The sequence below is a fragment of the Chiloscyllium plagiosum genome, chromosome 28, assembly GCF_004010195.1.
Source record: "Chiloscyllium plagiosum isolate BGI_BamShark_2017 chromosome 28, ASM401019v2, whole genome shotgun sequence".
NCBI lineage: Eukaryota > Metazoa > Chordata > Chondrichthyes > Orectolobiformes > Hemiscylliidae > Chiloscyllium > Chiloscyllium plagiosum.
Window position 1 is genome coordinate 11,860,848 of NC_057737.1, and position 25,141 is coordinate 11,885,988.

Here is a 25,141-nt window from a genome sequence, read left to right on the forward strand (position 1 = left end):
CATTTCGGATGTTTCACTGTGTTGAAGGTGCTATACAAATGCAAGTTGGTGCTGCTACAAACACATTTGTGAAGCTTTCCTCTGGTAGATCTTGTAGAGCTCTAAAAACACACAAACCTCAGTGAGTTTATTTACAACATAACCATGCTTAGCGACTAGACCAACCCTCCTCTCCAATTCACCGTAACCAATATGTTAGTGCACTAGCAATGATGACAGTATTGAACAAACAGGGAAAGTGGAAGAAAATGACAAATGCCCAATCTTGTACAAAGATACAACCATACACAACAGGATTAAAGCAAACAAGCAGATGGATGGTCAGTGCAGGTGTATCTTTATTTTTATAGTATCTGAGGCAAGTGCATCTTGCTTGATAGATGGGTATGAGAATATTATACACATTGATACTGAATGTTTTGAATGAAAGCCATTATATTACAGCTAGATAGTAAAAATACATTATATACAAAAATCCACTGTTATTTTTCACACACCTGGTCCATTCAAACACTTCAAAAATCTTCACAGAAAAGATTTTTTAAAAACTTTTTTCCCCTCAATATTTTAAACAAAAGCTGTTGCACAGTGAAGTAATTCACTATAAACATTAATAATAAAAAGTAATGTCTCTCTAATGGGGGGGAAATTGTTCTGCTTTCTTTCATTTCAGATATAGACCCAGTCATTTCTTTTTTGGTTAGCCTGGTATCTGATGTGCACAAAGCCCCAATCACCCATGCTCAATAGGCTGTGAATCAAGTTACAGAGGAACCCACCACAGGTAGATGCTGCTTCTGTACAATGTGAGACCTGCCCTAGCTACAGGAGCTCCTAATCATAGCTGGCTGCAGCGTGATTTCAAAAATAAAGTTCTCCTGGCTGACATCCTTCGTAAATTCCAGCAAGTTTAACTTTCGGGTATCAGCCGGGCACTGTGCGAGAGCGACAGATTAGGAGCTGGTGTCACCAATACGGTTCTTAGTGCAAAATAGAAGCAGCTAGTGTTTCTTGGTTGCCAGATATTAAGTGCATTCTCTTTTGCGAAAAGGGATGTAAACCACTTAGCCAAATAGGGAGAGTTTAGGCACAGGGCACATAGTTAGGAAAGCACCAAGAAGTCAAACTTTGATAAAATGACAAATAAACGGAAACAAAGCTCATTTTAAACTTAATACACATTTTTTACCTGCAGCCCTGTTCTCAAAACCTTTCAGGGGATAGCTGCTTTTAAACAATCTTCTCACAACACTTGTTTAATGGATTAACAAGATTAATCTCTCCTTTCAAATTAAACCTCTACAACAGAATTAAACTCCAATGAAATAATAAACTAATGATATCAGGACAATACAAATCTCAGATTCAAAATTTTCCATTTGTCCCTCAAGCAAAAGGTTGAAAGGAGGTTCCTATTTTTTTTGAAGTAATAAAGCATTCAGAGATCATAGTTGCATTTGTGAATAAAGTATTTGTCACTTAAATTAAAATGTCAAGCTGTGGAAATCTTCACTGGCTGATTACAACTTTGTTGCACCATCAGCCAGCAGAATTTTTAATGCTTCCCACTCAGTGCGTTTGGTAGAATTAAATTCACCCCCCCTCCCCCTCCAGTTATGATCTCCTCTCTCAAAAGATGTTGCAGGTGGATCGAGAGCCCCGCAGTACCTTTGTCAAGCCACCCTCCTTCGCGTGAAAATCTAGCCAGCAAGTGTCAGCAAATTGATCAACTACAGAGACATCAGAGTTGTACAGGATCCTATGCTCAAACACAAACATGGACTCTACAGAAGAAGTAGCTGGATGGCGAGAGGTTATTTTCCACCTGCCCAATGCTGCTATGGCTGAAATCTATTTTTTCTGCTCAGATATTTTTGAACAGTAAACAGGAAGGTGGGTTGTTATTATTAATATCCCTGAAAATAGTGATGAATGTCAACTCCTGAAGGGTTAATCTTCAATGCCCGGCAGATTTATATAGAGCTCACCACACAAATGCCTTCCAAAAATGACAATATGGACATACAATATAGTTACACAACTTTCATAACTTACCCAAGTATCGAAAGCTTAGGCATGGGACACGTGAATGTGGAAAACACCAAGAGATTCCATTTTGATAAAAGGATAAATAAACTGAAACAGAGCTCACTTTAGATTCACCTACAAGCTTCACATCTAATAAATCCTTGTATTAAACAGTCAAAAATGATTATTCCATTACTGTGTATAGTTTACCAGACTGTTTCCTTCATCGTTAGCCAGAGGTAAAATTTTGAGGGCTACAGGTCAAATAAGACAATAGTTTCTTCAGTTCAGAACATCTCCATATTTTGTTATGCAAATATTTAGAAAACAGTAGCCCAATTGCAAATGATCAAACACTGATAATAGCAGGTGAATCCTGCAATACAACCCCAGCCTCAAGTCCCTGCCTATGACTCAGAGTCAAATACTCAGTGACATTCACTCATCACAACATAGAAATTGTGATAGTTTGTAATTGCATCATTGAAAAGATGGAGAAACTTGTGTCTGTGCCTTAACTGCAGCACTTAAACATTGATTTAAAAAAAGAATACCTATAGCTAACTCCACAGCATGTTTAGTGGGTTAAGTGCACTCCCTGACATAATTCAGAGCTGTCACACTACAGAAAATCCCCAGGTTTAAACCCAGATTAGGGAGACTGAAAGGAGAAAAATAAAAATTGTAGTCCTGAAACTCTGAAAAAAATATGGATTCACTAAGCTGAAGGAAGAATTAGACTGGGCTGTGATTCCTTCACAGTTGAATTGTCAATCACAGGTACCATGTATTGAGGTTTGGGGAAGAACTGAAAAGGAGAAATACACAGACAAAAATAGAAAGGAGATGTAAGAACTGACTGCTGATGTTGGGCAGAACAGTCAGGGGCATGTCACATTATCTAAAGTTCTATACACATAAACAAGCTGAAAAAAGTACTTTAACAGGGTGATATAGGAAGATAATGCTTCAATTGTAATGTACTGCCACAGACTGAGGTTCAGAGAAAACAAATAAACTACTGCTTTTCTCCCTGGCACGTAACTTCATTTGAACCCGTTGCTGCATCACTATGTCACCATATACCAGTAAGCTATGAATCAGGGTATAAGGTATTAAAAAAAGTTCTGAGAACCTATTTTCACCAGTGGTAATAATGGGAATAGAGGTACCCTGGAATTTTAAAAAAGTACACACATTTAATTTTAAAAATTGCTATTTCATACAAGCAAACAGTGGAATTGTGAAGCAACATGACTTAATAATAACCTTCACCATAAATTAGAAACTCCACACTGACTTAACATTTTGAGCTGGTCAGTGGCTCACTGCAGCAAACTCTGTAATTACAAATAAAATGGAAGCATCTGTGCAAAACACTCAACTTATGGAAAAAAAACTGAACAGCAGTAACTGGGTAGAGTTGGCATTCAAGAAACTGAGCAGGGTGTCCACGTGTTCATGGTTCTGAACCTTCCACTTGAATGTTCCTTAGCAATATTATGATCCCATGACAAGAGTTTACACTGAAATCAGCACCCAGACAGACAATGAGCCCATGATTCAATTTGCTCAGAGAATGTTTGCGGAAACAAGTTCTGATTTGACACTTCTACTTTGCATTTTTAGACCAGGTTAGTGTGAAGCACAACATTTTCAAGTAGTTACATGATTCAAAAAAAATGAGAAGCTCATGATTGGAACCACACTGAAGATACCTGAGACATCTCTGTATTTTATAGAAAAGAAATGGGAGGAGGGGTTCTACTTTGTTGTTGTTTGAGTAAACTTAATAATAAACCTCTCCAGGAACCTGGAAGAACATTTCTTTAACAATACATACAAAGTATACACCCCAAGATACTTAAAACATAGGGACTTCTTCAAGGTAGAATCATCCAAAGAAGCCATCTGGTGAGGGAAACACCTCAGCATAACCAATTTGGTTTATAAATCAGATCCATTTATATATTTTCCAATCAGACCCATTCTGAGCCTAAATCAAAGAAAGCAGAAAATTTTATTGCAAAAAAATCTATTTTTAAAAAAATGGTCCCCATATGACAGACACTGTCTTTATAGCACACACAGTAATGATGTCAGTCTTAGACAATTCATACACTTAAATTCACTTTAAACTTAGAAAGCCACTCAGTCCAATGGACACAGCTACAAACAGGACTGCAGCACGTCATTAACTTCTCTCCTCCCTTCCCCTTCTACCACCTAACAACAACTATTCACCATAGCCAGGACTTCTTACAGATTGCGAGAACGTATGTAAGTCTTTTGTTACAGCAGCCAATTAATGACCTTTCCAAAGGGTGAATTTAAATTAAACACCACAACAACTAGTTTTTTTTTTTAAACCCTTACTGGTCTTGACTAAGCAACTTTAAAAACAAATATTCAAAAAGCTGGGGACAGACACATTGGCTCTGTCTTGGGCCTCCTGCAATACATCCAGGCCTGGTCCAGCAGACCACTGTGTTTCAACTTACATACACACAGGTAAATTCAAAGGCTTGACAAATGTCTTATCTTTGTTAATTTAACTCAGTATATCAACATCATCTAGTGAAGCTCAACTTCACCAAGGCATTCGTTTGCAAGATTTCATGTTTTTGCTTTTTAGACCCCTCTGTCCGATCATGGTGACATCTGTCCAGCAATTGTTTCCTGGAACAATACAACATGAAGGGGCAGGGGAGGGGAGGAAACAAAATAAAAGTCTTGCTAACATCTTTTTAAATTCACCAATTACAAAACACACACACACATACATACACACACACACACACATACATACATACACACACACACACACACACACACAAAAGGTCACTAAGGGCAGTTGTCATTCCATGTCGCTCTGATTAGTTAATGTTCTGCAATGTCCATTCCTTTCCCACTGCCAACTTGGGAGCATGACGTATAGTTTTTTTCCAAAGTCTTTGTCTTCTGAAGTCGCCTTTCTTTCCCTTGCCTGTAATTTGTTGCTGGGAATGTATTGGAGAACCAAGGGAAAGAGTCTTTTAAAATCGCTCAGGGCTGAGCGTTGGCCAAGTTTACGCCAGCTTCAAAGTGCTCACAGGAAACGATGGCATGGTCACCATTGTGACAGGGTTCAGGACTGTTTGGCCCACTATCTGCTGGTGCACTACTTGAGGACCCATAGCTTGCTTTGTCACAACGGCCTGCTGGCCAACAGGCGCGGTGCCGTTTACTTGCTGGTGGGTGATGGCGTGAGTGAGGTGACTCACGACTGGCTGGTTCACTGTCATTGGCTGTGGATAGATAGTGGGAAGCTGTTGACCAAGGTGAGCCATATGGCTTAAGGTGGCTGGGTGCACAGTGATGTGGCCAATAGGTTGAGCAGCAGTGGTCAGCTGGACAGAGCTGGAGGTCGCAGGTGCAATGTGAGCAATGTGTTTCGCTTGAGAAGCTTGGATAACATGATTGACAGCTGTGTGAATCACAGACGCATGGGAAGCAGGTGCAGCATGGGCAATAACAGTTGGTTGTAGCGTTGATGCCGTCACAATATGAGTCTGAGCTGGCACTACAGTCTGTGATGGAGCTAAAGCCTGGGGCTGGATTTGCACTTGTGCCTGGGTTTGAGGCAGCTTCTGCTGGACAGCCAAATGTGGAGGCAGGAACGATGACTGGTGAGCAATAGGAGAGGATACAGCTTTAAGCAAGTCCTGATGTGAGCAGTGAGGCGTTTGTAATAGTGAGTTTATGGGTCTCATATCGTCAATATCATCATCGATATTGTCTTCACCCTCTGAAATGAATAGACAAAGAAAAAGAGTGGTAAATGGTTATTGTCATCAAGAGTAAAGTTCCTTTCTTCTAATAACTACTCATATTTACAAGCATCCTGACCTAAAGGTTTTGATCATTACTGGAGTGCACTTGACTTTGGCTGGGTCTTCAGGTGAGAGTCTAGAAGCACAAGATGAGTCTCACTAGCTTGTGCCATACCACAGTGCACCATTACCCTCAACAATCCTAATACATCCTCTAGATGCATCCATTAAGCAATGGATCTCTGGATTGCATTCAGGAACATCTCTCTAACTAAGGTTTTGCAAAGACAGGTTGTCAACTGAGTAGAGTGACTCATCACACATCTGACTGCTAGTTGAGTGGGGGTGTAAAAGGTAGCAGAGATCCACCTCTGGGAAATATCCTAATCCAGTTTTCAATTCTGCCCCAGGATCAAAAGTGGCTAAATTGTGAGACTTCAGTTATGCGGAGGAACTAAAGAAGCAGGGACTATTTTCCTTAGACCAGAGAGGCATTTTTAATTCATTCATGATATATGGGTGTAGCTGACTGGGTATTGATCCAGTGACACTGAAAAAAAGGCATTAGAATTCTAAGTCAGGATCATGAGTGACCGGAGGAGAACTTGCAAGGGGTGGTATTCCTATTTCTTTGCTGCCTTCGTTTTTCCAGACGGTAGTGGTTGTGGGTTTGGAAGGTGCTGTTTCAGGAGACTTTGTAAAATTTCTGCAGTGCATCTGCTGTATTGTTTACACTTCTTCTACCAAGTGTCAGTGTTGGAGGGAGTGAATCTTTGTGAAGAGATGCCAATCAAGCAGTTTATTTTATCTTGGATGTTGTCAAGTTTCTTGAGTATTATTGGAACTGCACTTATCCAGGCAAGTGGGGAAGCATTCCATCACACTCCTGACCTGTGTCTCGTTGATGGTGGACAGGCACAGGGGAGTCAGGAGGTGAGTTACTCACTGTAGTATTTTTCTGACCTAGTAGCCATTATATTTATATGGTGAGCCCTATTCAGTTTATTGTCAATGATAATACCCAAGATGTTGATAGTGAGGGATTCAGCAATGGTAATACCATTAAAGGTGAAGGGGAGGAAGTTAGATTCTCTCCTGTTGGGGATGGCATTGCCTGGCACTTGGGTGGTCTGCATGTTATAGAGCCATTGAGTCATAGAGATGTACTTGCCACTTGTCAGCCCACATGTGGATACTGTTCAGGTCTTGTAGCATTTGAACATGGACTGCTTCAGTACCCAAGGAAGTGCGAATGATGCTGAACATTATTGGCAGATGCTTGCACATTGCCACTTTTGACCTTATGATGGAGGGAAGGGCATTGATGAGGCAGCTGAAGGGTGGGCCTTGGCCACTACCCTGAAAAACTCCTGCAGGGATGTCCTGGAGCTGACATGATTGACCTCCAACACGCACATTCATCTTCCTTTTCCCCAAGTATGGCTCCAACCGGCAGACAGATTTCCCCCCGGATTCCTACTGACTCCAGTTTCACTAGGGCTCCTTGTTGCTCTCACTTCAGGAGATTAAAGGGATATTTATTCAAATCATGATTGATTTATATACTGAATTTAAAAAATTATGTTTCCCAGTTATAAAATAGGCAGGGAGCAGGAGTTAAAGTGATTGGCATTTTTACATTGAATTGTTGTGATCTAGAACAAGGTTTGGATAAACAGTGGAACAGGAAGCCCTACTGAAGTAAGCAGGAGAGTGGACTAACTGCAAAACTCTACTAGAGAATCAGGATATGCACAGTGAGCCAAATAATACAACAAAGAAGGAAGCCATTCTATGATTCTACATGATATACCTTATGGTTACTAACTGGGTCCCATCAATCCAAGTTGGAACATTCAAGGAGACGAGAAATGGATTTTAAAAATCCACCATACGATTACTGAATCAGTAAGTATGAAAGCAAGCTTGAGGAATAATAATTAACTCTCAAGATTTTCTAATGAATAATAGTGAGACACTCCAGTGAAAACAGACAGATAGAGCACAATTAGTTGATGTAACATAATAGGCAATGAATAAGTAAATCTGAGCCATGCTTTTCATCTTTCAACCTGCAAGGAAAGAGTTGCACAATTGCACCACAACATATTAATAACCTTTCAGAAAACTCATTTACAAATCTTCTACTGTTTCCAATTCATCCAAGCTGGTTGTCATGACAATCTCCACAAAAGGCACAACATGCCATTAAAAAGGGAGCAATCCAGCTGTGCTATATTTACTGAATCGCAGCAGTTTATCACTCCCTGCCACCTCTTCCATTCTACTCCTCTGTTCTCCTCTCTCCCCCACACCCCCACTCCTCCCAACACCACTGTGTCAATGTCTGCCCCGGGGTTTTATTTCAAATCAAATAATCTTTGGATCCTCATCAAGAGGTCACAAATGTAAGATACAAAACAGGTCTCTGTCCCCCAGCCATCTACAAGAGCTGCCGGTGACTCATCTCCACTTCAGCCGTGTCTGTCAACAAACTTGTTCCTACACTTTGCACTTGGTCTCTTTGTGGTCTGTTCAACTGCGGGACAACAGCAAAAATGGGATTCAGGGTTATTCCTTACCAAGGAAAAGGGAAGGCCATTTCAAGGTTAGGAAATATAACAAGCGGGGTCAATAAAGTAGGGTGGGAGCAAATTGGTATGAGGTATTAAATCCTCCACAGATCAGATGAGCTGTGGAAGCTGGATCATTGGGTATATTCAAGAGAGAGATTGATAACTTTTTCAGATATTAAAGCATTAAGGGGTGTGGAATGAAAGTGGGAATATAGCATTGACATGGGAGTGAGCCATGATTATATTAAATGGCAGAGCAAGCTCACAGGGCTGAATGGCCAATTCCTGCTCTCAGTTCCCGTGTTTCTATAAATGGCTTGCTCTACACTGTAGGTTCTACATAAAGATTATTTCACTTTCCACATTGCACACGAAGAAGTTTTCTATTTCCTGTTGTTAGGAAGTTCCTAACTACTATAAAATTGACTCCCACCACCAGCATGGCTACTGCTATAAGGTAAATACTTGGTTCCTACAAATGGGAAGTACATTTGGAAAACTTCACCTTCCAAAGCTGCAGTTCCATCTAAACCAACATTCTGTTTAAAAATTACATCCAGCCCAGTAGATGCAAACTACTTCCTATCACACCAGAGTGAAACATGTTGCAGCATTGATGGCAGCATCTATTCAATGAAGCTAGCAAAAGAAATTTAGTTGCACTGCTGTCTAGTACACCATGTGGAAAATGTCCTCCCCAAATTCCAAACATGTGAAATTTTAGTGTATGTTTTTAGGTTCCTCAATAATTAATGTGGTAACTAAATGACCACAATCACATTACTCAGTCAAGTTATCTGGACAGGAAGTAAAATTTCTTTTAACAGTTTTGCAAATTCAGCACAGACTCGATAGACCAAATAGCTGCCCCCAGTGCTGTATTGTTAGATACAGTTCTGAAGGCTGTAGGGATCAAAGGGTATGGGGGTGTAAGTGGGATCAGGGTAATGAGTAGGATAATTGGCCATGATCATATCGAATAACCTACTCCCGATATTATTTTCAAGGTTCCTTCTCTTACCGGATGCGGTTGAGGTAGAAGCTTGGTCATCCTCTGGTTGTACGGTTTGGCGAAGAATGCGATCCACTTCAAGAATGTCCATCCATTGGCTCAGTTCATTCTTCAAATCTGCTAAACGTTGCTGGGTGGCAATTTTCTCTCTTGCAAGGCGCTCCATTTCGTGCTCATATTCCTTCTCTTTCCTTTTTAAAGTCTATAAAAAAATGAAAAAGGTCATAAGATATGGTTATCAAAGAAGGAATATGCAACAAATCATGAGTGCTTCAGATAAAGTAGGGTCTTCAACCAAATTGGCCTCATCCTTCCAAAATAGCAACTCTACGGTGTTTAATGTTTCCATGAGTAGGTAAAAATTCTCTCCTTAAGGTCTCAACTGAAAGACAGAGCTTGTGGCAGCAAAGACTGCGAAAGTACGAAACAAGGCTTTGATCCTTTAGGTTGTTGTCATCCTCCTTGCACTAAGTACAGGAAGCCTTCACTCCATTGCTCTTATTCAATTTTATGCATTTATTTAAATTCAAATTCATTCCATGCATTTTTTGAAAAAAGACCCCCTCCTTTTTTGAATTACAATGATTTTCAAGCCTTTCCTTGGAGGTGGGGGAGAGAGGAGCAAGCCTCTGAAAATAATGGCATTCTTCTGGTGTGGATTTTACCAGATGCCCAAAGAATGATAGTACAAGATATATTATTACTGTGAAGAAAGTGAGGACTGCAGATGCTGGAGATCAGAGTTGAAGAGTGTGGTGCTGGAAAAGCTTACTGACTGACTGTGCTTTTCCAGCACCACACTCTTCAACATATTATTATGTGGTTAGCACTGCTGCCTCGCAGCGCTAGAGGCCTGGGTTCAATTCCCGCCTCAGACGACTGACTGTGTGGAGTTTGTACATTCTTCCCGTGTCTGCGTGGGTTTTCTCCGGTTGCTCCGGTTTCCTCCCACAGTCCAAAAATGTGCAGGGTTAGGTGAATAGGCCATGCTAAATTGCCCGTAATGTTAGGTGAAGGGGTAAATGTAGGGGAATGGGTCTGGGTGGGTTGCGCTTCGGCGGGTCGGTGTGAACTCGTTGGGCCGAAGGGCCTGTGTCCAAACTGTAAGTAATCTAATCTAATCATTACTATGGGTCAATTGGTGCAGAATGCCAGTAAGCTGATAATTAAGGGAAATAAAATATATAGAATCTTATAGATAATGCAGAAGGATAGAATGCAGACTAGTATGAAAGGTCACACCTCATTGCAACTATGAGACCAAATTGATTACATTTGACGGTCTTACTCTACCAACTTCAAATCAAACCAGAATTTTACAAATTGCAACACTCACCATTTTAGTGCCAAAGACCAACAGGTCGATTATAGGAAGACGTTAGAAGCTGAATATTTCAACCAAACTGCAAGCCTCAAATATAACCCACACATGGGTTCAAAAAGTAGAAATTTTAATTACATTCAATGCTCAAATTATATTTTCATACTTTTACTGAATGCCAACTTCTGGATTATCTGCATGATGATAGGTGACATGACCATAAAGGATCTGTGATCTCTTCATCTTCTTGAAATCACACTCTGCTTCTCAACATATATTCACCAGTTCATTGCCTGTTCTTCAAGCTCTGAAATTTGTTTCATTTACATTGTTCTCTTCCTGACAGATCCTCTCTTAAAAAATATCAAACACAGTCCTTCGCCAGCAGCCTCCACTGCTCATCCAACCCTGCTAATCAGACGGCCAGATATAGCTTACGCCTCCTGTGGGGTTTTGGTTATCATTGCTCGGATTTTTGTGTAATGAGCACTAGAGGGAGGGAATAGTTCAGTTGGCAGTCAGAAGGAAATTATATTGAAAGGGAGCACAAATGGAAAGGAAGGAGAAAAGAACAAAAGAATTACGTTTATCTCATGCATTTCACTATCTCAGAGTGCCTCAAAGTGCAGTAAGTAATTTTAAAATGTAGTCACTGTTGGAAACAATGTAGGAAACAAGGCAGCCAACTTGTGCACAGTAAGCTCCCACAAACAAAGTGATAATCTGTTTTAGCTGTATTGTTGAGGGATATATATTGGTCAGGACAATGGAGCAAGGACCCTGCTGTTCTGTAAAAAATGACATGGTATTCACCTACCAGAGGGGACAGATAGTGTAGAATTTCACAACGTAGCTAAAAAGACAATCTCTTCCAACAATGTCGCAATCCCTCAGTACAGTCCTGGAGACTCAGGTCAGGTCTCTGGAGTAAACCCAAATCTTTCTCTTTTAAAAGTGAGAGCTCTACCAATTGAACCACAGCAATCTTTTCATATCTTCAGGAAAGAGAGGGCAGGCATGGAAGCAGGCAAGAAAATAAACATTCTAGTTGCAACTTGTGGCACTGCAATTAAACTGTACAAATGTAAACATAAGTAACTGAGAAACAGTAAATTAATATCATTATATCTTTCTTTAAAAAGTTAAAATTTATGATTTTATCGTGGGAATGTCACTGGACTACCAATCCAGAACCCCAGCATAATGTTCAGGGGACCATCAATAAGGAGCTAGCTTAAAAAAGCACCATGTGATTATTGTTAATTGTTATAAACACTCATCTGGATCATTACTACCCTTTAGGGAATATCCGTCCTTACCTGGTATGGTCTACAAGTGACTGCAGACTCATAGCAATGTGGCTGACTCTTAACTGCCCTCTGGGCAATAAATACTGGTCTAGTCCACGATACTTGCAACCCTTGAACAATTTTTTTTAAACAATATTGTCCTATTGGAAAAACAGTTCTGAGTATAAGAAATATATCAATGCAATATTTCCAACAAGTTGAGAAAGTAGACTAGAACCCAAAATATGAGCAAAGCGAGGCAGTAATTTGCTTTGGATGAGTTAGACTTCAACTAATAATTCACAAGTAAACATGTTCACACCACACAATTGCCAGGCGATGACCATCTCCAACAATAAAGAATCTAGTCACCTCCCCGTCACATTTACCACTAACTAGAAACTGAACCGTGTCAATGTAAACACGATGTAAATAGCAGTTCCACAAGAACAGGGCTGGGAAATCAGCACCAAGTAACCCCTCCCAACCCCTGTTCCATGTCTCCAAAGCACAAGTCAGGAATGTGATGGAACATACTGTTCATTTGCCAAGATGAGTACATCTCCAAAGACACTCAAGAAACTCGACACCATCCAGCTTAAAGCGTCCCATTGATTGGCAGTCCATCTATCAACAATCTCTCTCTTCAATATCAATGCATAATGGAAACAATGTGAACCATCTGCAAGATGCATTGCAGTAACCCACCAAAGCATCTTACAAATCCAACAGCTTTACCACAGGGAGGACAAGTGCAGATGTATGACAGTGAGGAACTCACCTCTTGACTTCCCAAAGCCTGTCTACCATTTACAAAGCATAAGTCAGAAATGCAATGAAATACTCTCCACTTGCCCTGACAAGTGCAATTCCAGCTATTCAAAAATATTTGACACCATCTAGGACAAAGCGCCCATCTGAATCAGCATCCGATACACTGCCATATACATCAATTTCCCTCACCACTGGTGCAGAGTAGTTGTTGTAGTTTGTAACATCCACAAGATGCACTGCAGCAGTTTGCTCAAGCCCCCCAACAGTACTTTCCATAAGCTCCGCTACCTAGAAGGGCGGCACGGTGGCACAGTGGTTAGCACTGCTGCCTCACAGCGCCGGAGACCCGGGTTCAATTCCCACCTCAGGCGACTGACTGTGTGGAGTTTGCACGTTCTCCCAGTGTCTGCGTGGGTTTCCTCCGGATGCTCCGGTTTCCTCCCACAGTCCAAAGATGTGCAAGTCAGGTGAATTGGCCATGCTAAATTGCCCGTAGTGTTAGGTAAGGGGTAAATGTAGGGGTATGGTTGGTGTGGACTTGTTGGGCCGAAGGGCCTGTTTCCACACTGTAATGTAATCTAATCTAAAAGCAGATGCTTGCAAACATCATCACTTCAGGTTCCGCTCCAAGCCACACATCATTCTGACTTGGAGTTATATTGCATTCTTTTACTATCACTGTCAAATTCTGGAACTTTCCACCTAAAAGCAATATGGGTGTACTTACAGCAGATGAACTGCAGCATGTCAAGAACAGATAGGCCAGTGGAAATTTACCATTTCCCTTTATAGAATTATGTGTCTTCTTTAACTGGTGTTGTATGTAATAACTCACATCATGGTGTTTTGCAATTAGTCGTCAGTATCTCAGCGGCTGAGAGACAACATTTAGTCCAGACAGTAAATATAAGTAGATTGTGGATAGATTAGAATTAACACAACTAAGCTTTATTTCATCTCCACAATACCATGCAAACAAACTTGCAGCAGGAGTCGTGAGATAGAGGACAGGAGTGGGAATCCTAGCTCATTTCTTCCTCTGTATCCCAGGTCAGGAGGCTTACTACAAAATCCCCATTACCCACTGGATGAACTTACATATTTAAAAAAAAACTTGTGTTCATGTAGCAAGATCACAAAGCAATTTACAATGAGTGAGTTACTTTCTGAAGTGCAATTGGAGAAACACAACAGCAAAATCCCACCAACAAACAATTAATAACCAGATAATTTGCACTTGGGAGCTTTTGTTGAATGAGGAATGTTGGCTAGAACTGCAGGAAGGTTCTATTCTCCGTTGAATTATTCCATGAGATCTTTAAAGTTGATCTGAGCAAAGAGAAAGTGCATTGGTTTATGGTCTCACTGAAAAATTGCATAGAAAAATCACTGTATTCTTTGCACAATGCCCAAGTGGGTCTTCTTTATAACGAAACATAGACAGAGCACGTCAGCAGATTATTCAACTGGTCAGGGGAGATCATCACAGATAAACATAACTGTTTAATCATTCAACATCCAAACATCAGGAACCACTAGGTCGTAACCGTAACAGTAACACACATCATGAGCAATTTTCCCCCTCCATAAGCCAAGATCAGGAGATTATCACCATTTCTGATGCCCAAAAATAGAGCCTAGACCCTTCAGCTTTCCTTGGCTGTAATTTAGTGAGCCACTGGATCAAGTCATGCTATAGCTTAACTTTCTAAAGTTTATGTGATGCAGAAGACAATTTAAAGATCTGTCAAAACCAAACAGACTTAAAGCTGCATATTGAATAAAAGACACAATAAAGATGACAATGAACAACTGAAACCAAATTATTGCAGGTTATTGAGAGCACCAAGTTAGTAAATAGTGATTTGTGAAAGTGCTCAATATTGTTAAGGACTGACATATAGATCAAATCAATCCTGAAATTTAGGAAATTCAAGAAGTCACATATATCAGTCTGTAAGAATGTACATCTATCTACCTTTCTAAATATTGGACGTGATCCCAAATATCCATCATATTCAGTTAAAGGTTTTACAAAACAGTTTGGCTCCAGGTTATTAAGTGTTACAAATGCCACCAAACTAGTTTACAAAATTACAAACACTACACATATGCCTGCTAGTTTAAAAAAAAATCAGAGCTGGATAACAGAATTAGAATCGAAGGAATCTCCATCTGTCGCTCTAACAGATGGGCTGTTTGATGACTTCACATTGCACGTTTACTCCTGCTGTCTTAGTATAATCACAATCTTCAAAAAGCTAATTATCATTCTCAGTCACATCTCAAACTACAGCACTACACTCCCAGACATGTAGCAGCAAGGACATCTGCCCTTGCATCTTCAACTGGCCAAATCAGTTTTCCTCCTTTCTCTCTGACCAGGCTTTTAGCCCTCTGCCCTAATATTTCCTCACGTGGCTCAGTATTGCAGCTGTGAAGTGCTTTCGGGCGTTTTGCTATGTTAAAGGTACCACAGAATTACAAGTTGCTGCATTGTTCCAGGATTCTCAACTTTACTGGATATGTTACTATCGAGGTCCTCAAAGTCAACTTTCCTTCAAAAAGATTTCAGGATACAAACCTGGCTCAAAAATTCTCCAAAGGATCGGCTTCATATCATTTACAAATAAACTGGCTGCAATGATGCCACAATCCTGACTGGGTATCAACAAGCGTTTAAAGAGTTTAGTAGCAGCAGTTACTGTAGCTACTGACTTCCGCATCAACTTCAACCAGAGTACATCTCAAAACTGAGATACTGCACGGGAGCTTCAAGGCTGTGAACTAATCCTAGGGAAAGTGGGGTCGGGCTAACATGAGCTTGCCTATGGTTGCACCTTCCATCTCATATTCTTGTCACCATCTAGAAACACTTTGTTATGACTTGCAAAACAGTTCCGCAATCATGTCACCATTTTCTATTCAGTGATTTTCATCATTCACATTGACAACTTCAACAAGGAATGTTTCTACTTTCTATATGCCCAGGAGATGAAAAATGCCTGTCCATCATTTCAAACATTTTTGTTAAAGTGCATTTGGCTGTGTGAACCTAACTATTTGTACATCCCGTATCCATCCTCAGATATAACTAACAACAGGTCAAAGTCTGTTAGAACCATATTAAAAAGAACTTCCAAAATACACAAGCTCCCTTCGTTCCCTCACTAATCAGTGATCAGTGTAAGTGGAATAAGTTCAGAAGAATGCTGAAAGAATTTGCCCAGCCCCAAGTTCTTAAACAGATCATCCAAGCACCAAGGGTATAAAGAAAAATCTTCCAAACATTCAAGGCCTGACCATCTAGGAGTCCATGTCCAATCATTTAGCTATGAACGTCACAATTCAAATTTTACCCTAACTTAAAGTAAACTAATTCCCTTGCCTGGTTTTCCCTGAAAAGGAATCAGTCGAGTTATATGGGTTTAGGAATCCTGCATCTCAGTTTCTCCTTTTAAAAGTGTTAAAGCTAAAACATTGCTATTTTAGGGACATTTTATCACATATCTACTGTCCTGAAGGACTTTAGCCTGGCATGAACTTTGTGAATTTTATGGTTTGTCCTATATTCCTTATGCAAAACATTGATTGTCCCCCTCCAACTCTTTTGAAAACCAGTACTACCATTATTTCAGCCTTTTCTCCAACATTGTAGTTGCTTTACTATATTTAAAACTGGGTCTTTACTATATTTAAAACTGGGTCTCCTGAAGCCTAAAATATCTCTGATTGCTTTCAAAATTCTTAATGGATGTTTGAACATTAGACGCAATTTTCAAAACACAAACATTGGTCAACCTTGCTTGGTTAAGTGGCAGCAATCTTGCCCAGCATGAGAGGGTCATGGATTCAAGCTTTCCTCCAAAACTGCACCACCTATTTTAGGTTGACATTGGAATGGCGTACTGAACAAAGCATAGCATTGCCAGAGGTATAACAGTTCACACAACAGATTGAGCTGAGATATTGTTTACTGCCTCCAATACTGCACTTTGGGAGATCAAATGTTAAGGAAAAGTATACAGTCAATGGCAGGACCCTGAACAGCACGGATGCATCAAGGATTCTTGGGGTTCAAGTCCATAGCTCCCTGGAAATTGCCACACAGTAGATAGGATGGTAAAGAAGGCATAAGGCATGCTCACCTTCATTGGTCGAGGCACTGAAAACAAGAGCCAGGATGTTATGTTGCAGCTTATAAGACTTTGGTTAGGCTACACTTAAACTATTACATTCAATTCTGGTTGCAACATTACAGGAAGGCTGTGGAGGCTTTGTACAGGGTGCAGAAGAGGTTTACCAGGATGCTGGCTGGATTAGAGGATATGAGCTTTAAGGAGAGGCTAGAAAAACTAGGGCTGTTTTCTCTGAAGTGGCGGACGCTGAGGGGAGACTCGATATACATCTATAAAATTATGAGAGGCATAGATAGGGTTGACAGTCATAATCTTTTTCCCCAGGGTTGAAATGTTTAATACTAGGAGGCACACATTTAAGGTAAGAGGGAAAGTTTAAAGGAGATGTGAGGAACAAGTTTATTTTTACACAGAGAGTGGGAGGAGTCTGGAATGTGCTGCCAGGGGTAGTGATGGAGGCAGAGTGACCACAAATTGCACTCACTGTCTTTCGAAAATGGGCCACCTCCCACGGTAAGAAGTATTTCTAAGGAAGTCACAACACAACCAGCACCTGGCCCTTTGACTTGCCACACTCTGAACTCTGCCCTGAACGCACCTGGGACACTCCTACCAGTAGGAAATGTCCTTCAATGGCATGTGAACTGCACACTGCTCCCTTCCAAAAGTGAATTACTATTGAGAAAAGCACAAGATTATGCAAGGAATGGAGGGATGTGGACGAAGGGCAAGCAGAAAGGATTAGTTTAATTTGCCATCATGCTCGACACAACACACTAGGCCACAGGGCCCTTTCCTGTGCTGTACTGTTCTATGTTCTAAAAGGTCACAAAGCATTATTAGAATAGATGCCACATATCTTGGCCAAAGATCATCACTGCACAAAAATATCACCAAAATCAAATTATGCCTGCTGTGCAATCTTGTTAATCAACAAGATAGTAATCATAATTCTGAAGTAACACATGACCGACAAAGTATTCTGGAGTATCTTAAAGGCATGAAAGGTACTGTCTAAATACAATTTCTTTCTAATTTGTTAAACAGCCCCTGATGGGGCACCATAACAAAATTACAAACAAATGATTAACCGAAACACATGAAAAAGGTGAACAAAAATGGACTAAGTACGAAAGAGGGGCAGACAGTCAGGTATAATGAAACCTCTGAGAATCACTGCCTGGGCTGTTAATGGCCCTTTGACTCGCTGTCCATCCTTACATGGGTCCCCACAGGAGCACAGGGCTGTAGTGCAGCCAAACTGCAAAAAAAAACTGAAGAGGGGCTGCAAATGAAAACAATCAGCATACAGACCACAGGAGCTACATGTGACCTGGCACCCAGTGTACTTACTTGACCTTCTGTTGCATGGGACTGCTGTATACAGCACTCTCCACTCCAGATCCCCAATGAGAAAAGGAAGGACCCCTTTATACAGGGACCTCCACTGGGGATCTGTGCCACTGGAGGGCAAAACATTACATCATGGCATATCCAAGTGGAAGACAAAGTTGAGGAAGAGAAGAGGGCATGGCAGCAGGTTCCCTACAGGAAACCCCTATGTGCCGTTTGGAAGGGCACAAAGGGAGTCTCCCTGAAACGGCACAGATTGTGAGGCAACACATCGCACGGAGGGTTGGTGCACGGAGCCAATGTCAAGTTTTGGACAGGCAGAGGTCAGTTTACCTGGAAGCCCACCACACATCTGAGCTGTCTTGACTTTTTGTGTTTACTTGTTATCCCACAAGGGTAACATTCCACCAGCATCAACAAGTCTCAAATATTTGACCCTACTGGACATGCAGCACACTCAACGTGCCATTTGTTAACATGGCCATTAGTGCAAGGACTGGTACATCCTGTCCTCAACACAGATTCAAATGAAATGCTGGCAGAGAGCAACCTGAAGCGGGAAAGGCTGACAGACTTTCTGTGACATAACAGATGAAATTACCTTAATACAGATGTGGGGTCGAGCCATGGTCACATCCACTCTGTTCTGTGTCATATCTACAGTGTCATTTGGGGAAATCATTAAAACATGCTTAACAGCGTACAAACTTCTTATTCTTATCTTTCTTTGAGGGGGATTGGAAAGAGGGAATGGGGAAGAGGTACAATATTGCAGATGTTAAAAATCAGATGCTTGTATCTGGCTTACTTCATCCAACTCAGGAATTGAATCCGATGACAATTCTATTTGGGTCTTACTTGGTTTATCAATTTAAAGCACAAAAATAGTAAATGGCATTTTGTGGTCATATTGTTGAGTCACACAGATCAGTGGTCTTGGCTGCTAGGGGCTGGAATTCTGTACTTGGTTTCCAAGATAGAGAGAAGGGGCACTCATCAGCAGTTGTAAATCTACATTTCGACATCAGGTGATCAGAAGAACAAGGGCAGATGGCTATCGCCCACTGACCAACACTCACATAACAGCTACTTAACTAAGAAAGCACAAATGACTGCTGACATTGACAGAAGAAAGTATCAGTAAATTCACTCTCTGCCGTACAGAATGGGACTGGCAGGGATGGGGTGATGCCACAGATGTGGAAGGCAACGGAAGAAATTTGCAATCAGAGAGATCACATAAAAACAGCAGGCTTTTCTCAAGTCTGCATTTCCTTTTTAAGAAGCTTGAGCGCTTCACCCTGGTTCACGTGACAGCAGGAATCCCTTGTACTTTCAGTTTGACAAATACAGTAATCATTGGAGTCTGTCCCCTCCCTCCCTCAGCCTGCTATAGTACACAACAGACATGTCAGCAGTTCAACCTCCTCTTCCAGGAAGCCACTTGGTCCACTGCCAACACACAATGACTCCACATTCTTGCAACCACTACGAGCACATTATTTAAACATCTTCCATTACTCTGGCACATACTTAAATCAGAAAACAAAACATATGCAGAATATGCAAGCTGCATGGGTTTGCCAACTGTAATTTTTTTTCAAAAAAGTGCACCATTGCCTTCCCTTTCGGTCTATTGATTTTTTTTGTCAATTTCTTTTGAGGGAAAATTTTGCCCTTTTTGGCTATCCTGAAACCATACAGTTTATGGTCTTATTAATGCTTGCTGCCATGGATTCCCACTTCCAGGATGGTTCTCAAAGAATTAAAAGATTTCTTAAGATTCCTCAGGATACCTCAGTGAGAAACGTACCAGAAACATCATGCGGCATTGAGAAAATGGTGATGCTTTTTCTCCCACAATTCTGTTTCAACACTTTACTGCAGAGATTCCCAAACTGAGATGTCAACCAAAATTCTGGATTTGCCAGCTTCAGAGCAACAGTGATCCCCCTAGACATCTGAATAATTACTGAAAACTGAAGGGCCCTTTATATGTTAGGACTTTTTTTTAATAAGTAGGCACAGCCTAGCTAGCTGATAGTCTTTCATTCCGTTGTGTAAGAAAAATCTATTTAACTCTGCTTTAAACCCATTCAGTGACTCCACTTCACCTTCTGAGTGCTCTAAAATTGCTCAATCCTCAAAAGAATTTCTTCTCATCTCTACCCTAATTAGGATCAACCCTAAATTCAAAATAGTGGCCCCTTGTTCTGAGCACTTAGACAAGAGGTAATATCATTTCCACAGTTATCTTGTCAATTTGGCCCAGTGACAGTAAGTGAACAGCAATGTGGTTCTAAGTCAGGATGATGTGGGGCTTGGAGGGGAACTTGCAAGTGGTGGAATCCCCACTCATCCACTGTCCTTGTCCTTCTATGTTGTGTAATAGTGAAAGCAGTGGTTTGGGAGGTGCTGCTGAAGGATCTTGGTGAGTTGTGGAGTGCATCTTGCACATGGTACACACTGCTGCAACCGTTCATCACTGGTGAAAACAGTGAATCCTGAAATTGATGGAAAGGGAACCAAGTGGGCTACTTTGTCCCGGATGGTGGTGTGTTTCTGGAGCACTGTTGGAGCTGCACTCAACCAAGTTAAGTTGAGAGTATTCCATCACACTCCTGACATGTGCCTTGTAGATGGCAGACAGCCTTCGGGGAGTGAGTTACTCGTGCAAAATTCCCAATCCATCACTTGCTTTGGTATTTTTATAGCTAATCCAGCTCAGTTTCTGGTCAATGTTGACAGGGAATTCAGTGATGGTAATGCCAATTAGTGTTCAGGGAAAATGGTTATTAAATGTTCTGTTGTTAAAGATGGTCATTGCCTGGCACTTGTGGGGTGCAACATCACTTGACACAGATCAGCTCAAGCCTGAACGTGTGCAGATTTTTTGTCATCTGAACACTGACTGCTTCAGTGTCTTAGGAATGCTAACGGTAGTGAATATTGTGCGGAAATCAGCAAAATCCTAACTTCTGACCTTTGGATAATTGATGGAGCAGCTGAAGATGGATATATCTCCGATGGTTACTGAGAAACAACATCCTGGGGCTGACGTGATTGGTCACCCAAAACCACGATCATCTTCCTTTTCACGAGGTATGACTCCAAACACTGTGGTGTTTTCAGCACCAATTTGCATGGACCCAGTTTTACTCGGGCTCTTTAATTCCACGCTTAGTCAAATACTGTCTTGAGGTCAAGGGCAGTCACCCTCACCTCACGTGTTCAGCTCTTTTGTTCATATTTGGACCAAAGCTGTATGAGACCCTGAGCTGAATGGTTCTGACAGACACCAAACAGAGAGTCAGTGAGCAGGTATTTAACAAATGTGGCATTTGATAGCTCTGTCAATGGTCCCTTACATCAGTTTGTCGATGTCATTTTACACACTTCATATAGAGATCAGGGTTCTGGTGTCATCTTTTGACATCACTGTCAGGAATTAAAAATTAAGACTAATGACTCAGATGATGCATTTCAATGTGCTCAGTGTCCAAAAAGAAACATCTTTCCCTTCCATGCATTATTCCTCTTGATTTATTAAAACACAAAACATTCATCAAGCTGTTTGCTTTATGCTGTCAATTTATTATATGAGTGTATTAAAAAACATTTCAGGATTTTTTATTTTAAAGATGTCGGTGATCCCAAGTTGTCAGAAGGGAATAAACTACAGCTTGGAGTCAGATTGATTGAAGATGGATGACAGGTCCTTCCCTGAACGATATGAACCAGCCTGCTGGGTTTTAAGGAGACTGTTGTAGCACTGTGGGAAGCTCAAGGTTCAAATCCCACTCCGGGGCTTGATGGCCATGGAAGGTGTGTCCATAATATAGCCAAACAGGTAAGATATCAACTTCTAAGTCTTTCCAACAGACCGTGGTGGCTGGTTAAAGCAGGAGAGCGTCCTGGTCAGACATGTTTGATGTAGGATAACACCCTTCAAATTATATCCTCTATCTTCAGACCAGTGACTTGGTCCCGGAACAACAAACTACAAAAGCATGTTCTTTGTCTTCCTCGCACATTTCCAGATGTGGGAAACCTTCTAATGCTAGGCTGGATTTTAACAACTATCCCAGAGCTTATATTATAATTTTGATGCCAGCTCACAGGTTACCAGATTTATTGAATTCAATTTGTACCAAAGAGATTTTAACTATTGACCTTTAAGGTCCAGCAATGTAGCCACTGTGGCGCCTTAATCCAAGCATTTGAATCATAAATAATTTGTGAACTGCTATGAAACTAAGTATTTTTCTCGTCACATAGCTGCTTTATTTTGCACCCAAAATATTTGGACTTCAGTGGTGCAATAATGACATGTTACTTCAGGAAGAAAGTTGATGTTCAGCAAAATGTTGTGGCAGATTTGCGAAGACCATTAATTTGCTGTTGCTGAAATTTTTTGATTGCAATTTGGTATTATATTGTGTGAATACAATCGGGCAAATCTCCCAGAGTAACCATTTGACTGCTTTTAACCAATTTGAAGAAATTAATATTGGGAAGACAAAATATTAGGTCTAAACAGGCATCATAATTGAGCATTGTATTGAACATACAAATATAGACTTTACTAATTTCCTGGATGTACAATTATCCATGTGCTAAGAAAGTGTTATCAGATGAAACTCCAATTGATGCCATGTCTTTTGCCCAGTCTGTGCTTGAGTAGACGACAAGTGCACTGTAGGAGAAAGTAAAGCCTGCAGATGCTGGAGATCAGAGTTGACAGTGGGGTGCTGGAAAAGCACAATAGGTCAGGCAGCATCTGAGGAGCAGGAGAATCGACATTTCGGGCAAGAGCTCTTCATCAGGAATGTAGACAGACAACTTTTTGTACTAACCTTCACAACTGCCAGATGTATACTGAATTGCTTTATAACCAATAAAGTGGTTTTCGAAGTTTTGTCACTGTGTAATGTAGGAAATAGCAGTTAATCTGTACACTGAACTCCCACCAGCAGCAATGAGTGACTAACTGCATGATGTCGGTTGAGAAGTAACATTGGTTGTTTTTCTTCAAAACATTACCAATAAATCTTGCAGGTCCACCCGGTAATGGCAGGTAGCACTTCAGTTTAATTTCTCATGAAAAATGTTGTATCTCTGATGGTGCAACACTCCCTTATCACCACACTAGAGGGACTGAATTTAATGATTGCGACTGAGTGCACTCCAAATCTGCCACACAGCTATTTCCAGGATCCCGATGCAATCCTTTGCAAATCAGCCAATTAACTGCCTCATAATAGTTCTTCCATCTCTTAAAGGAGCAAAATCCACTTCCAATAGCTGTCAGCACATTGCAGGGCTATTGGACCTTCAGACCCTGTAGTGCCAGCAGGAATGGTGGCCACTGTTGACATTAGAGCTGGCTTGGACCAGCAACAAAGGAGGATCCTCTGGAACAGAAGCAAGCATGCCAGGGTCACTGAGGCCACTGAGGGCAAAAGGAGATTTTTGATGGGGTGGCTTTTGTATTAGGAGGCCTTCATTGGATTACGTAGTGCCCAATCAGAAGGGTCCTTATCTGAAGCTGCAGGCAGCCACTAGTTGTTACTGAACAGCCTCTCAACATGGCAGTGGATTGTCTCTCTCTCTCCCCTTCTCTCTTCCTCAAGTTGTCTGAGTTCTCAACTAGGCAGAAAAGCTTACCTTCCAAAGTGAATTGAAGGAAGTTGGGAAGTACAACGGACATTCATTTCATCTCCATCTTCGTTCATTCTACACACCTTCCCCTCCCTTCCAGCACCCCCTCAGTTTAGTTGGGAAGAAACAATCAAATTCCACCCAAATTGGCAGCTTAGATTTCTGTGCTCAAGTCCCTGGAGTGGGACTTGAAGTCACAACCTTCTAACTCCAAGAGAAGAAGGCTGCACACTAAGCCATGACTCGGTACAGCTTTATATTTGTGGGCTCCAGCTTTTGTCCTGCTACAAACATCAACACAATGAATTAAGTACTGCTTCTTTATAAAAGCTCATTTCTCCAATCCATCTTGTTAATTTGTTTCCAGGATCAAGAACTAAGCTTGGAAAACAAAAAAAAAAGGTTGCCAGGGTGTTAATCAATAAACATTGAGCACTCTTTGGTTTCATAGCTTCCAGTAACACAATTTGGCCCACTTCCCTTCACTATTAACATATCCTCAATTAGAAATCCAGCATCCTACACAAAGTGCTAAACAGATTTTCAAACTCTTCAGAAACAGGTTGATTCTCCTGTCTGGAAGCTATATACTGCACCGAGGTTTCAAATAGGATGGCTGCACTTTTCTCAATCATTCACAGAAAGACTGGACTGACAATTCAGCAGAAACCAACGGTTCAGGAATAATTTTGTATTATTGCACAGATCACAGAAAGGTATATAAAGCGAGGTGACATCACGATATAGTAGAAAGGTCTCCATCTTACCTTCTGTACATTCAATCAGCAATTAATCAGTTATTCAGCAGCTAGCCAGTTTATTAGTCTGCCAGTCAGTAACGTACGTTCTGTAATGGTAACCTAAGTAAACATGAAGCCAGGTTGTATATGCAAGTCTGCAATGTCATATTAGGGTAGGTATTTGTTGTCAATAAACTTGACACAAATCCTGACTCTATGATACGTCGGATAACATATAGAAAACCACAAGCCCTTCAAATACATTTCATATCCTTGCACGAGGTAAAGCAAAATTGAAGCTTTTGTGGAAACTAGTTCCTTTAAACGTATGCAGATAAAACTAACTTCCTTGCGAACACTTGCCAGTCCTGTTTGGTGCCTGCTGAGTGAGTCCTGCAGTATGGAGTAGTGAGCAAATTCAAATCCCACCATGGCA

The 25,141-nt window shown here is 41.0% G+C and overlaps 1 protein-coding gene across 3 annotated transcripts in view; it reads right to left on the minus strand.

The window, feature by feature from the left end:
- Window positions 1-320: 320 nt before the first annotated feature.
- mnta (MAX network transcriptional repressor a) overlaps window positions 321-25,141 on the minus strand; it is a 127,606-nt gene continuing 102,785 nt past the window's right edge. For all 3 annotated transcript variants that reach the window (XM_043718301.1, XM_043718300.1, XM_043718302.1), the window contains exons 5-6: window positions 9,438-9,630; window positions 321-5,815 (exon numbers count right to left, since the gene is read on the minus strand). In XM_043718301.1, the coding sequence (XP_043574236.1) occupies window positions 5,097-5,815; window positions 9,438-9,630 (912 nt within the window). In that variant the 3' untranslated portion in view covers window positions 321-5,096. The remainder of the gene's footprint in view (window positions 5,816-9,437; window positions 9,631-25,141) is intronic.